The sequence below is a fragment of the Saccoglossus kowalevskii genome, chromosome 14 (assembly GCF_978046115.1).
Source record: "Saccoglossus kowalevskii chromosome 14, keSacKowa6.1, whole genome shotgun sequence".
NCBI classification, from domain to species: Eukaryota; Metazoa; Hemichordata; class Enteropneusta; family Harrimaniidae; genus Saccoglossus; species Saccoglossus kowalevskii.
In genome coordinates, this window is record NC_140654.1 from 22,035,864 (window position 1) to 22,051,532 (window position 15,669).

At 35.5% G+C, this 15,669-nt stretch overlaps 1 protein-coding gene across 2 annotated transcripts; it reads right to left on the bottom strand.

Moving 5' to 3' along the window:
• Positions 1-4,512: 4,512 nt before the first annotated feature.
• LOC100366738 (uncharacterized) lies at positions 4,513-14,436 on the bottom strand. Of its 2 annotated transcripts, none has more exons than XM_002731008.4 (4): positions 14,278-14,436; positions 7,790-7,879; positions 5,972-6,215; positions 4,513-4,791 (listed from the first exon to the last, which is right to left on the bottom strand). In XM_002731008.4, the coding sequence occupies exons 1-4, from the start codon at positions 14,282-14,284 to the stop codon at positions 4,689-4,691; spliced, it is 444 nt and encodes a 147-aa protein (XP_002731054.1). In that variant the 5' UTR covers positions 14,285-14,436; the 3' UTR covers positions 4,513-4,688. The 2 variants fall into 2 exon arrangements, with proteins under 2 accessions (XP_002731054.1, XP_085363817.1); XM_085507691.1 differs by lacking the exon at positions 14,278-14,436 and adding an exon at positions 9,197-9,504.
• Between the last annotated feature and the right edge of the window lie 1,233 nt (positions 14,437-15,669).

Sequence of the window (15,669 nt, forward strand, 5' to 3'; positions counted from 1 at the left end):
GGCGGAAGCAGTCCCTCTTGTAATGGTTACTCCTGCAACTGGGAAAATCAAACGACACATCTGGTTCTGGACATGTTAATACTATGGTGGTTTTAGTGTTTTTTTTCAAAAACGAAAGCTCCCAGCAGTCAACCATCTTTGATTGAATGACATAATTATTGTGCAAGATATGTCTGGAATAGATTTTTTTTTAAATTGCCACCTGTCAATTTTGAGTCAAAATTACAAAGTGGCATGCATTAACAACTAATAAAATTGGAAATTAATCTGCTACAGATATGTTAAAATACCTGACATGTATGATATGTTAATTTTCCCTGACAAATAACCTAAAAAGGGAAAGTGATTGTAAATTACATAGTCCCTTTCGGTTGTGGATCATGTCCTGAGATTTAGTTCTTGGCGAGAAACCCGGTTCATGTCTTTAGCACAGCTTGATTGTCCATAAATGTGGCACAACCATCCGAAAGGGACAGGGCCCCTAACTCAGAATTACGCCTACTAGAGGTGAGAGGTAATATAAAGTCACATATTTCAGTGGTGCTGATTCCAGCGGTCTGCTTAGACCTGACAACACAACCGACCAGTCCCGATTGGGAGGTTCCCTAGATTGAGATCAAAGCCTTCGATTATGAAAAGCAGTAAACAGTCTCCTAATACTAGGACAATCGGCTAGTCTTGTCACCAAAAGCCAACAGTGAGGTGGCATGGATCAATCTCCCTTCCACTACACAAATCAACGTATGCTCACCACTTGAAATCATAGGTTACATTGGGGGAACCCCTATTCACCCCGGCCAGGACATTGGCAGCCCGCTCAGATAAATAAACCTTCCGTCTGTGCGGGTCTACTGAGAGCCTCCCTGGGTGTTAGTGGTACACTGCTGGGCTCATTAGTAGTGTGCCATCCTGCAGGGACAACAGATCCAGGATGTCCGGAAGCACTACCAGTGTCTCGATTAACATTTCCAACAGTAGTGAAAACCGGGCCAGTTGGACACTACCACATCAAGTTGCAGGTGTGCTCCTGTCAAGGTTTCTCCAGTATCTAGTAAATCAGCGAGAAGGAAGGAAAGGCATACGCGTCTGTGTGGGCCCACAGGATTGATAATACGTCCATGGCCCACGCTCCTGGAGTCGGAAGGAGCGTCACATACACTGGGATCTTGGCATTCCGGGCTGTGGCGAATAGGTCCATATTCAGATCATCCAACAGCCGAAACAGTCAGAAGGCTCCATAAAGGCATACCTGCCACTCCATGTTCTGGAACAGAGTTGCCATGAGAGAGCGTCCGTCTGTTCCACACCCCTGGAAGCTCCACGTTGCTTTCCCTGCCAAGAGAGCCAGATGACACTGCAGCATATCACAAATAGCTGTGCAATGGCCCCCTAACAAATGTGTCTACTGGTCTAGGAGGCTGATGCATTTCACATTTGAAATTTCAGAGTCCCGGGGCGCACCAATGGATCACAACTCTGCTCTCAGGGCATGATGGACTGTTTCTGACTAAGATGCTGAGAAACTCCACGGAACGTGACCATCCCCCATTACCCGTCCTGTGCAAACAAAAGTTTGTGGTACCTGGGTTGGGGGATCCCTCGGAGCATGAGGTTTGGCTCCAGACTCTACTACCTCCAGTACCGACCGGATAGAGCTTGGTCCAGTGGAAGGCGTTAGTCATATATAGGACTATATTCTTCCACAGTGGACTAACAGCATCCCATCAACACTGTCTTTGCGCGCCATCAGATTCAGTAAAATACCGGGCCAGGGGAGCCGCACAATCGATGTTGCCTTGGATCTAACAGGGCAACTGCTTGAATGGAATCCCGGGAAGGAACCGTCGCTTCCTGGGGAACTTGACGCATTCGAGGTACCTGTAGTTGAATGGAAGGACTTCCCACTCATACTAACACTCCTCTCACTCACACCGGTGGTGTCGCCCAATCTGTAGGCTCGACTAACCCAAGCTCGGGCAACGCGTTAAGTCTCTGCAACATGAGCGCGGTTCTGAAACTATCCCAGGTTTTCGGGTTCCAATTAAAGCACATGCACTCATGGCAAAAACCTTGAAACCAGAACGCATTCTAAACAATGGTGACAATTCCTGCAAGGCCGAGTCGATTTTTTGGGTGATGACCTGGAAGGTGAGGAGCTCTTCTTGGAGTGTTTTCCTTCCTTCTAGTCCATTTAAACTACACTAAGATGTGAACAAAGCACGCATGAGTGGAACGCAATTCCAGTTGAAACTGACACAATGAAGTCCTACAAAAGTGGTCAAATGCGTCATCCGAGTTTTTTTGCGATCGGTACAAAAAGAATACAGGCCCCTAATAAGAAACATAGTTGAACTCTGGTGACCTTGCCCTTTGTTATATAATATAATTCCCTTTATCATAGTTTGTTTCAATATAAATATGCATTGTCATAATTAATTTTGAATACAAACAAGTTTTGGGGTTGAACCAACAGTGGGGAATCAGTCTACCGAATGTCCTTAAAAGATGTAAATATCTTACAAAAACATTGGTGCCTTATTTGTTTAATTATTTTAAGGAACATAATTTCCAGCTTTATTGAAAGTAATTGAGATATTTAGAATAAAAACAAATGTCTCATTGCAAAAAAAGTGCTGCATTTAGATGTGAATAGATTCATAAAACATGCAAGATAACAGAAAAATTTAGCTGGCTTTAGTTCAAGTATTTTGTACAGGTGTCTGTCAAAAATGAATGATTCACTGAGACAAATATGAACTGCCTCATTGTGTGACTACTGTATTATATGAAAAGTAAAAAAAAAACACCCTTTATGAATGGCTATCATGTTGCAAGCTCTGCTTTGTATGCAAATCAACTTAAATAGTTGGTGTCCAGTGGAGGGAGAAGTCAACAGTACTGTTGCCTCCTGAGAAACTACATCTTCAAACACTGCAATCTCTGAAGTACGTTTTTAAACTAGTATTATAAAAACTCTATCATTCTGTTCTAATAGCTGAAACATATTTCTGTGAGTTTTCATTTGTCGAATGAACTGTTTGTCAAATACAGAATACATATATTTTAGAATAATTTTCTTTTTAAAATGTGGATGAAATGTTTTGCTTTTAATGTATTTTTTATGTATTGTTTTTGATTTGATAACTTTTGACTAAACAGATTTTCTATTAGCTTCAGATCTTGATCAAAGTTTGGCACCCAGTTCATAGCAGTGCTTATATTGATTTTCTGATATCTTGTTTTCTGTAAAGATTTTATTGGTAGGTTTGCAAATGTGTATCCGACTGTGCAATCTCTCCATGAGTTGGTTTTGAAACCCAGTATGGGATTCTGAGATACATTACCAAGGATATTATTACAAGATAAATCATTTGCTTCATTGAACACATACAACAATGCATATTTCCACTGAGATCAGTGACCTTTGATGTGTATCACCAGTGATCAGTCAAGTAGAAACAGTCAAAATATTTTATCAGATTTTCTCAATTTTTGCATGATATTTTCATACAGGACATCTGTTGTTCAAACTCAGGGAAGACTTTATACTGATGAATAAGGTGACCAAGTTTGATAAAGTTTGGAATAGAATTAGTAAAGTTATTATGCACACAATAACAATTATTAACGACGACAACAACAACGACGACGACGATGACGACAACGCCGGACAAAATTTTTCCCTTAATATACCTTTCCCTTCCATCTTCGATGGTACGGGCAAGGTAAAAATGTTATCCTATCTGAAACCACGTCTTACTGTTACCAACAGTCACAGGAGTACCTCAGGAAAATCAGTTGAAAAACTGCTGAACCGCACTGTTTGGCTCCGATGCACACTCCGTGCGGGGAAAAAAAGAAAGTGAAGATGGGGCAAGATGGCACTGGCTTCTTTGCCTCAGTTACGTGTTGCGTGACGTGGAAGAAAATCTATGAGTCTATGCTGGGTAATTGAATGTATTGAATTGAACCTTACTTCTTGCCTTTGCAATAATTATAAATAAAGTATGTGGATGGATATATCGAAAAAACGAATAGAACAAGTGAGAAATAAAATAACTACCAGTCGACCATTTTGAATAAAATCCCAAAACAAAATGACATGCATAAGTGAGTGATATCAGTACCAATTTTGAATGATATTGGCAAAGGCATGCATGGGAAACGATGGGCACAAGGTCTGACGGGCACTAAAAAAGTATACCGGTAATTTGTATGGTATGTGTTAACAATTGGGGAAAACCCTTATTTGTCATCATCATGGACATACATGATATTAATAATAATTAATAATTTAGCATAGTGTGTTTTAGCACCAGCTGGCAATATAGCACAATAAATAATTTGTTCAATTCAACAATATTTACCAGACAAATTTCACTCATGAACCAGCATGTGGTATCAGTGGACTGAGCAGATAAAAACAAAAGAAATTCAATTTACATTGTATGAGGGCATGCCTGTATTCGATGTCATAGCGATCGAAAACTAAGTATTCGCAAGAAAGACATGTTTTCAGAGATTTTCATTTTATTACAAAACTCTTAACAAATAATATCTTTGTACATCTGTCATATACAACAATTATACACACTAATCAGTAACAAAAGTCAATAAGTATTTACAAAGAAAAGGACTACATTTAATTCAAATATCCAGGTATTCTGTTATTATATATGCACTGTCTGTTAAAGTCCAAGTTTGAATTTAAGACCAGGTGCTGCTTTGTATCGGAATGTACCAGTCCAGACTTGAGAGTCAGTGTCTGTAAACTCGCCTTCACCTTCCATCCTAGGGAAGAAATATGACATGAATAAATAAGCATTTTTATGCATGCTGGGATTACTGAATGAGGAGAGGGCTCATGTTATGGTAAATTTTTATGTCAGTGCCGTGCCTCAAATAGTCAAGACTTTCACTGGATTTACTTGTTTTAACAAATTCAACATAACTTTGTGTCACTAACAGTAAAATCTGTATTATTATTAAAATGAAACAGAGGGAGATGAAAAATGGTTAATTTTTGGTTCTCAGTTGTTCAAAAAGATGCAGGTTCTAATACAGATCTTATGGTAATACTTCAAAGATTCCAAATTAAGAAGCCATAACACCTTTCCTTTTTTCTTGGCCATAGACTTGATGAAAGGAAAGTTGAAAATTTCTGTAGACCACACAATTGTCAGTCCCTTATGAAAAACCATTAACGGAACATTTACCATTGATCTGTTGTAAAACATGCATAGAACTCAATGTTAAAGAAAAATTGCATTTACTGACTCTTTTTCAAAACCCAGATTATTGAAATAATTTAGGACAATAAGTACCCCTTCATTTACAATATAGGATTTTTACAGCCTATGAAACCAGACTACAATTTGAGATTTGGCATAATAACTCTGCCATAGGAACAAGCATAATAATACTCACAAAATGGCAATTACCCACTAAAATACAACCATCATTTTTTCAAAAATTAGACTGGTGACCCCTAACTTTTTTAAAGTCAATATCGTTATATTGCCTGGGAGAGCAATTTATTGAAAATTTTATTTTTACTATTTTCCACAACATTTTGACTTCTTGTTTTTTCGAAATAGTCTGATGAACCCAATTTTTTAATTTTTTTATTTTTGGTGTCCTGTAATAACATTGGATTAATGTTGACAAAATTTAGCAATTTCAAATTTTGAATAATTTCACCAAAAATCAAATCAGATAGTCAGGGCATTCGCTAGGCACACTGTGTCGTTTATTGATTATATTTTATTACGCACAAAAACTTTTTTCACATTTTTATATATTTTTCTATCATTTCTTTAATTGTTAATTTTGAAATAAATGAACATAACTCCCCAGTACCTTCAGATCTTAATCAAATATTTTTGAAAATATGGGAAACAAAATTTTAAGGGGGTATATTTTGTGACAGCAGTTAAAAATGATAAATAATGAATAACAAGTTTGTCTATACCTGTTTTCAATGAATGGGCCGTCGTAATAAGAGCCGTCCGGCCACGTGTAGCGTCCTTTTCCAGTAAATTGATTATTAACGAAATCACCTTCATAAATAGCTCCACTGGGGTGCATTAATTTGCCATGCCCGTTCATTTTGTCATTTTCCCAATTTCCTTGATAGACGGTCCCCTCAGATGTTGTGTGTTCGCCATATCCATTACGTTCTAGTACACCCTCTTCAGACCTGCTGTACTCTCCATCTTATAAAAAAACACACAAATACATGTAAATAAAATTACAATAGAATACAAATAGCAAGTCCCCTTTTCTCATGTGCATTACTGTCATCAAGGTGGCAATATGTGCTAAATACAAGTTTTAAATACATTTCAGAAGGAATTTTTGACTTACCACATTTGCTCTATTAAGAGGGGAGGGGCATATAACGCTTTATGTAAATTACAGATGTGTTCCTAAGGTCAAAGTAAGTTATATTTTAATGCTTCATCAGACAACAGATGTAATTTATAATTTAGACTGTTTCTACTGCAGATGAGCTTGTAATAGAGCAAATACGGTATTGCCAAATGGTATAAAAAGATTGTCCAATTCTTTCTTGCAGTATGTTCTATCTAAGATGCATACATATAAAACTATTGAAAATTTATTTTCTGTCTGTATTGGCAAAATGTACGCATGCCAGAGTTTCTATCTTACAAAATACTGTAAACCATTTATTTGTTGATGCTTCAAATCTTTACAATTTGATGAGTTACCCAAATTACACAAATTAGAGAAATTTGATATAACCATGTGTTTTGGAACTCCATATGCAATTTCCACTGCAACAAAATTTTACAATTTCCACTGACGAGCAAAATTCGCCAAAGTTGATCTCTCGTAAAATTAAGCGCCTTACAGTATGAATCCTGAATACAAATGCATTTGGAACATTATTTTTCACTCCTGTTTCCGACATTACATATCCCAAATGATAGATGTAAAATCTGTATCTCTTTACATATGGTTAAATTGAAAAAAGTGGCCATCGGAGAGTGCGTACTTCCTGTGTCTGGCTGCACATGTAACAATATTTACATGTGCTACTTGACTCCAATTTATCTCAATAAACGTTTATCTAAAATGTATAATTGTTGTAAATCAACGATTAAGTGTTCTTAAAGGTTGTCATGTCACATTGTGTTTGGTAGGTAACCCATAGCAACGCAGTGCATGTAAAAAAACATTGTTTGTTTACAGGCAATTCGTTTTGTGACAACCACCTCCCTTTACCTTTGACAATCTGATGTACATTAACATCATTGTCTGTCATTATGTACCATTCATACTAGCTACCTGTGGAGACTATCAAGCAGGGGATATGCATTCACTATTTTAGCACTGAGTCAACTTCAGCCACTATCCACCAAACAGTCTCATTTAAAGACTGCTCCTTCCCATATCAAATGTTGATGCAAATTTTCAAATTTGTCGATCAAAAACTAGAAATATCATCACATTTTGTCTGTTTAGTTACGTCTGAATTCAGTGAAAATTACAGATAGTTTGAACAAATTTACACCATTTTTGTGAAGAATTTGGTACTCAAAAGATTTCATGTAAATAAACAATGTTTTTACACGTGCTGTGTGTGTCACTATGGATCCCATATCGAACATGATGCGGAGTGATGACTGTAGTATTTTAAGATTTCAAGCAGTTATCAAATTTTTTAATAATTATACGGCTGAATTTTTGAGTTTGGTTAGGTTTTCAATGTATGTATTGGGATATAATTGTGTTTCTTTCTACAAGAATCCAAATGATTGCTTACCATACTTATCACCATTAGGTAGCATATAGACACCTCTCAATACAGTAGGTTTGGCATCCTCTTTTTCTTTGTCCTTCCTAGTAGCTTTGGCTGAAATTTATTAAAAAAAAAAATAATTAGAAGAAAAACGTACTGTGCTTTTCTTAATAGAAATGCAGCTAGCTTAACGCTTGCAAAGTGAGCTAGTATATATAATTTGACATTACGTGTATTTTGATTTTGTTATGAACAATTGTTATGAAAGATAAACAATGTCACCTGTTTATGTAAATGCCAGATATATGTTACAGGTTTGTTGTGATTTCATTTCTTTCTTTATATTGAAATTTATATTGTATTTATGAGCAATGTCATAACATATTACACTGTTTATTGACACTATTAATAGACAGATAGACAGATGGATGGGTGGGCATGTTTTATGATTGGATGTATGAATGATTAAAATGAATTAATGAAAGAACTAACAAGCAGACAAAATAAATGAATGAATGAATGAATGGATGAATGAATGAATGAAGCCTGTATATCAATTTTCTCAAAAAGAAGGTCAACGACCCCTGTGTTATAATGTTTGTTGAAATGCAAACTTCTTATAGTGTGAATACGATACATAAATTAAAGTGGAGGAGTCGTCATCTGCGCATGCGTCAAATGGCCATAGCGTGTCATTGTTTACAAACAAGCGTCTACCTATGAGCTTTTGCGTTTCTAGCATGTGTTGTTATCGTCGCTTGGGACTACCGCGTGTGCGCAGGTGACGACCCTCTCGATTTAAATGCCAGATGGACTAAGAAGAGAAGTGAAGCTGAAAAACTAATATTTGTATTAGGAAAAATAACGCAAAGCAATCAAGTCAAGTGAACACTAGCACTGTCTTTTTAGTTTCTACATTTAATTTAAAAGATATCAATCCTAAATTTATTTGTTGCATGGCACACATGTGCGTAACTATGTTAAATTCATTGACGTAGACATGGGTGAAGTAACTCATCACAACTGCTTGATGAACCCTTTGAGTACAAAGGTCAAAATCAAACAACAAAATAGTTCTATTTATATTAATGTTGCGAAATTTTCACATTTTTTGATGAATACCTAAAGTATGGTCACATTTTGTTTGTTTGGTTCACAATTAAGATTGAATTCAGTGAAAATTACAGAAAATGTAAACAAATCTACCAAATTTTGAGCAGGGAAAAAAATTAAGATGCTCAAAGGGTTAAACTATCAGTAATACATCCTGCCAGCCAGAAAAATTATACCAAATCAATGTAATCATATGAAAACGCATAAACTAAAAGCATTCAGAGCACAGACCATATACTCGGATCATATACAATAATTCCTTATCCAAATTTACTGAGATTGGTAGACCTTGTGTACAATTATGTATACAACTCTTACCAGAATCTGGAGTAGATGTTAGAAGCGGTGAATTGTAAGAGAGCTGCCGACTGACAGGTCGACTATCTACGACTAATATATCACTCTCAATGGAGGCTGCTGTCCTAGGACGACTGTCAGTTTCAGACATATCAACAAATCAGAACACAGAAAGTTTGATTCGCTTGAACACTGGTACGAACTTCAATAATCCTTCGTTAACTCTCAATGTCGCCACAGACAGTGTAGTCGCAGATAGACTCCAAAGCTAAAATACCACTAGCAACTTGTAATCATTTTAACAAGCGTATATAACAACCGACATGCCAGGAACGTAAACGGACAGGTAACTTAGCTACGAGTGTTTGTAGTGAAGAAACTATACCCACTATTTCATGCGTAGTTACGATGAATAGGCGTGATCTAAGGTATAGTAGCAAGCATGACAGTCGCCAACAGAAACTGGAGACGAATTGCACTTTGATTGAATATTGCACAAACATGTTAAGTAGAACCCTAGTAAGTAATAACATTCGGTCGGTATTACATTTCACGAGCGCTGGACAGTTACAGTTATTACAAAAGCAATGGAACAAAAGAAACAAAATGTTCGACACTACATTATTTACAAGGACGTACATGGTTCCATTTAAAGAAGCAGTAACATTTAGGGGAGGGCGGTCGAGAATCTGAATATTTAATTACCGATTCTGTTTTAATTAAAAAAGTGTAAGTTGCTAGGTAACTTTTTGTACTTATACCTGTCAACTTATAATTGACTTCCTGATTGATGTTTTCTTTTGTCTGATTTGGAGACTACAGTGCAGTCTTATTACAAGTTCCGAAGAGCTTAGTTAGTTGTATACCGATACTCAAAGTCTGAATAGTTTCATTGCACTCCCGAAATGGTTCAAGTTCAATGGCGTAAACTTATCAGTAAGTAGAATTAATTTGAAGGAAAGTACCCCATGTTATTTTTTAGCCATATGCTCTCAACAAAATTATTATTCACACTAATTTTTTGGGGGGGTTCACAAGATTCAGAAACTGAATTATCAAAAACATCCAGAAACAAAAAAGGCCATGTAATTGCGCGGAATGCTGTGTAAACACAAACATGTAGACATCGTCCATCCAATACTAACTCACGAATACCCCAGTACAAGTAATGATATGTAATATCTATATGACTATATTGACCATTACTAAATTATTTTACAACATGTTGCTTCAAGACAGTAACCTCCCATGTAAAAAGAGCACCCCAATAACTGGCTTGATTGAAATCACATCTTAAGTCTTCGTAATGCCACTGTACTGAATTAAAATCCCTTGACAATCACTGTATTGGCAATGTTAGATTAATTTAGCAATGTATGGAATGAACAGCTTACTACTATGTAGAGTCGTTCTTCAGCCAATTTTGAAAAAGTCTACTTCCCTATAGGTTTTTACTTGCGGGGTGTTTTGTGTTTAATTTTTTTTTAAATGTTTTTTTAGTTTGTACCTGTTCATACATCTACACCTTTACTTGTATTAACAAATGCTATTATTGACTAGTAAGAGCATTTTCATCGTATTTGGGTTCAAAATATGACAAATTAGAATCCTGATCTGAGGGTCAGCAAGGGGAATTTTCATAAGCTGTAATCAAATGTTTTTATTTTCGTAATAATGTAATTTAAATAAATAAAAAACGTAAATTCGTAGACATGGTAAAATGTAATCAACTATTTCATTCGTCCATAATTTGTACAAAGATCTTATTTTTTGCAAGCGTATAAAGCATTTTCAACATAAAATGTCATAATTCTAACGCAATTTCTAATTAAACACAAATTATCAAGTACCGGTATATTATAAAAATGTTAAATGTAATTAGGAATTTGCTTTATCTATAAAATGTAAAAAACTAGTTTTTACTGTAATTGGAACTTTCCATTTTATTTCCTGTAAAAACGTAAAATGCATTTTTTATTTCCTGTAACCTGTACCAGCTATCCCCCTTGCCCCTCCGACCTTGAAGACAATATATATCAAGATGTTTTCTTGGTTTGCGCACATCCACACACATAAAATATATCATAAAACATAGCAGTCTCATTTACAAAGCATGATAAAATCATGCATTTGATAATAGTGTCTGAGTCCAATCACATTACAACAACGTTACTATGGCAACTCGAATATCATTACTGACAGCAAGTTGCATACTGACGCAGTTTCTTGAAAAACATTATATGTACTTGCAAGAAAAAAAATACTCCTGTTATACACTATTTTTTAAAATAAGACTTTTCTTTACCAGAAATATGAAATTGAGACAGACTTTACAGATGAAAATCTAAGATTGTATTTTAAATGTGGTACAAAGATAAATCAGCATAAATATTGACATACATTTTTTCCCAAGTTTTTTCAGGGAATATTGTATTATTATTGGCAAACATAAAAAGGAGATTTTTTAGGAAGCAAGAGTCCTAACAACCATTGTAACACTAAATACAGCACTTAATTGTGAACATATAATCACTGCCAAATCATCACTATTTACAGCAGTGAAATATATTATTACAGTATTTTTCATTTTTCATGTAAACCTTTAAACTTAAATGCCATCATTTTTTGTGTAACATTCTGCATAATTTTGGTGTTTTTTTTGTTTTTTTCTGTAATTTTTAAATTTTTTGACCAATGAAGTAGTTTTGACCAACTACCTTTCATTCAATTTAAATCAATCTTCATCACACATGTACAAAATTCTCCACTAGAATTCTTCCATTTTTTGTAACAACATGAATCATGCAATCAACATCTGTACATAATTTTCATGTAAGCGACTACCACATCTCACAAAATGATCTGAAAGGTTTCTAATTGAATGCAGAATTTGGTGAAATCATAGAAAACAAAATAACCTAAAACAATTGAGGGCGCTGTTTTAACTTCCTTCAACCTACCTGTTGTAGTTGGAAATTATTACAGACATCTGGTATCATATTTTATTTATCAGCCTGTAAATAAATCTGCTTGATATCATAAATTTACTATATTGAGTTCTTTCTCATACATGGTTTCATTAATTTGTAAAAAAGAAATGGTCAAACTAAAGATTTGGCAGCATATTTAATTTTTTTTTGGGGGGGGGGGGATCAGCTAAGAGCTAATTGAAAGCTTATACCATTTTTGTTCTATTGAAAGGGTTTTTTTTTTGATAGAACTGCATATAAACCAATAATTGTCTTTATTGTATTCTGGATCATTAAAATATGACTTATTTATGACCAATGAGACACAAATTTATCATATCATTTAAATTATCACATGTGCACTTCAATAAAGAAAATATGGTTGCATTGTAAACAGCCATCTGACATGTGTATATATTTTTTAGCAGAAGTTCATGAAACACTTCATAGATGATAAGAGAAACCATGGAGCATGTCTTCTCAATTTCAAGAATATTTATGGATTAGTTGCTCTAAATTCAAAGGTGAAATTAAAAAGTGTTAAAAAATAAAGCATGGCTGTGTGGATATACATGGATAAATGCAAACACCAAATTATAAACATGATTTTAACTGTGATTCGGTAGTATTTGCATCATTCATTCTACCTACATGCGGACTGCCATACTTCAATTTGGTAGAGAGTGCAGGCTGCCTAGTTGATGTAATACATATACTTGGACTTTCAGTCATTACGGTTTTTGCACAACACACCACCCATCCAAAACCTCGCACATGGGCTGTCACCACCCAGCATTCTGATTGGTTAACAACTAGCTTGATCTATCAGGTCGAATGACATAGTAATACAGACTGCACTTTTTTGATTATTTTTTTTTTTTACAGATTATGCAGCCTACTAGTGTAGATAAATGTAATGCCTGAGTACTGTAAACTAATTTAATTTCATAAGACAACATTTTCACAAAATGTCTGAGTTATTGATAATCATAAAATAGCAGTGAAAATTTGTCCGATATCTTACGAAATGAAGTGTCAAAGACATTCGTGAAATTTTGTGTTCACATATGACTTAAATTCATCAAATAAGGAAAATTCTATTTTTTAGTACTACTAAACTAGTATTCGGCATTAATATCAATCTACTACTTTAAGTATTTTATATGTACAGGTCAGCACACCATGGTTTTATTTCTTATGTGGATGTCACACCTACTGTATTCAACATTGCGCAGGATTGGCTGAACTTTATTACACTGTTCACTTATTCTCGATTTGGGATGCGAGTGCGTCAGCCCGATTAAATCAAGTTCTTACTCCAGTGCCCTTAATCGGGTCACCTTATATTAGCATAATAAAATTGGGAAATTGTTTTAATATCCAGGTCTGAATGACTGGATCTTTCCCAACAGTCACTGCACATGTTCACGTATAAAAAAAAAAAAACATAAAAAAATGCTATACATTGCATAGTACATCAGATACATCTAACAAAAACAATCGTCATTCAATAACCAGATTAAAATCTGCATAACTAATAGGAAATTGTGATATTGTAATGTAGACTTTCGGAAATGACTTAGATGGAAAAGCCTGATCTCCAAACAACTCTGTTTTAGGTAAATCTTGGAAGACGCGTATACACAATGCAAACTATCTAAGGTTCAAAGGTTGCTGGAGGGGGGGGGGTCATCATATACATGTACTAGCTAGTACATGCATAACACCGACGATGTAAGTTAAAAATCGCCCAACTTATTCTGTAATCTGTGTTACATATGTGCAGTTAGGCTGCCTATCCCCTGTCAATATGAGTATGCAGTGTGTTTAGTACAAGTCGAATCGTTCAACAACAATTAACGTTCCATTATTATGGATCGATGTCCCACAACAGACGCTTGTGGATTTACAGTGTAAGAGGCTATGAATCTGTCAGCATTTTAGTTAAACAGACCACATTCTCCCTAATGGCACAAAGCGACAGTGGAGCAAGTATTCCAGCTGACGAGCAGGCAAAGCAAATCAAACCATACTAACTTAACCAAGCCTAAGCGAAGTCCAAAGCAAGTAAAATTGCCTTCCAACATTTTTAGATAACGGTTGAAGAATAACTGAAAATCACATTGATCTTACCCGGCATGGTTACTAAGATTCTAAATTGGTCACGGGTCGCGTCGTTGATGTGAGGTCGTTGTGTGTTGCGTTAAAAAACACAGTTTTCACAAATTCCGGAATGAGAATTGTTCGGCGAAAATTACGCTGTGTAAGCCGCCATCTTGAATCTCCTTAGAAACCGAATGTTTTGATTTTGTAAAGTCGTCGCCTGAGGGCGCTTGTAACAATAATTCTCGCAATGCTGCCGTGATGTAATTTTTAGTGTTGCATTAGGTTTTTAATATAATGGTTTGAGAACAAAACGACACATTCTTTAGTTAGTTTTCCTTATCCATGTAATTCATATTTCATGTTTTAATTCAGAGAAAAATAAATACCATTCAAAAAATGTAAGATGCATATTATGCTGAGTGTGAGCGAATAAAAGGTTCCATCAAGTAAATAAACAAAGAGCTGATAACGTAAACAATAACTTAACTTTTCCAATTTCTTTTTATTCTCAAATTGGCCGCCACATTAGTACATTTATATTCACACTTCCAAATAGTCAGGCACTGAGGAATAATTCAGAAAAAATCGAAATATTTCTCAGTATCGTCATGAAAATTATGATGTCATTCGTATATCATCGCGCTGTACAACTTACACTGATACAAATTAAAGTACACTTAGTTGGTGTATTTTCCAGTTTTCATAGACGATATTAACATAGCCGAGTTTTTGGTCTTTGTTTTCACCGCGAGGGTTGCCAGGCGGTAGAAAATGCCCGGATGTCCGCCCCCGAGGATTCGCCCTGAGTTCCTATGTGTTTTGTACCTATGTTTTAGCCCCAGTAGCCCTAGCCCCTGGAAACAACATCCTCATAGGTTCTCTGGAAAACTTGAAATTGTTGTCAGTATGGTGATTATTTGCATCGATTGGGGTGGATAAACGTGGACGCGAGTCAGTGTCGTAGGAAGTTTTGCATTCTGTCTCTTGAAGGGCGCCACCGTTTTGTTGTTTTTTGTAGAATATGGAAGTCGATTATCTAATATTGCAATATATATCGCTGAAAGTCTTTTAACACAGCGTAAAATATAGGATTAAAAGCCAGATATTTAACTCAAGTTAGTTCCTTTTCTATTTGTGGTCCGTTTGTGAACTACGCCCTATATCGTCGTGTAGTTTGAGTGAATGGGTTGAATTTGCAATTTCCAATTCAAAATAATTTACTCGTGCTGAAATGAATTTTAAATAATGTTTAACTGTTTGGTGTTCGGTTTAGTTGGAGCTTCCACGATTAAAGAATCATTTTATTTGATCACTCATGTAATTATTTTCTTCAAATGTATGACTTGAATGCCATTTATTCTGTCAAATTGGTAGCAGCTGGTTGTCCGACACTACGTCACATGATGCATTGTGGGTAAC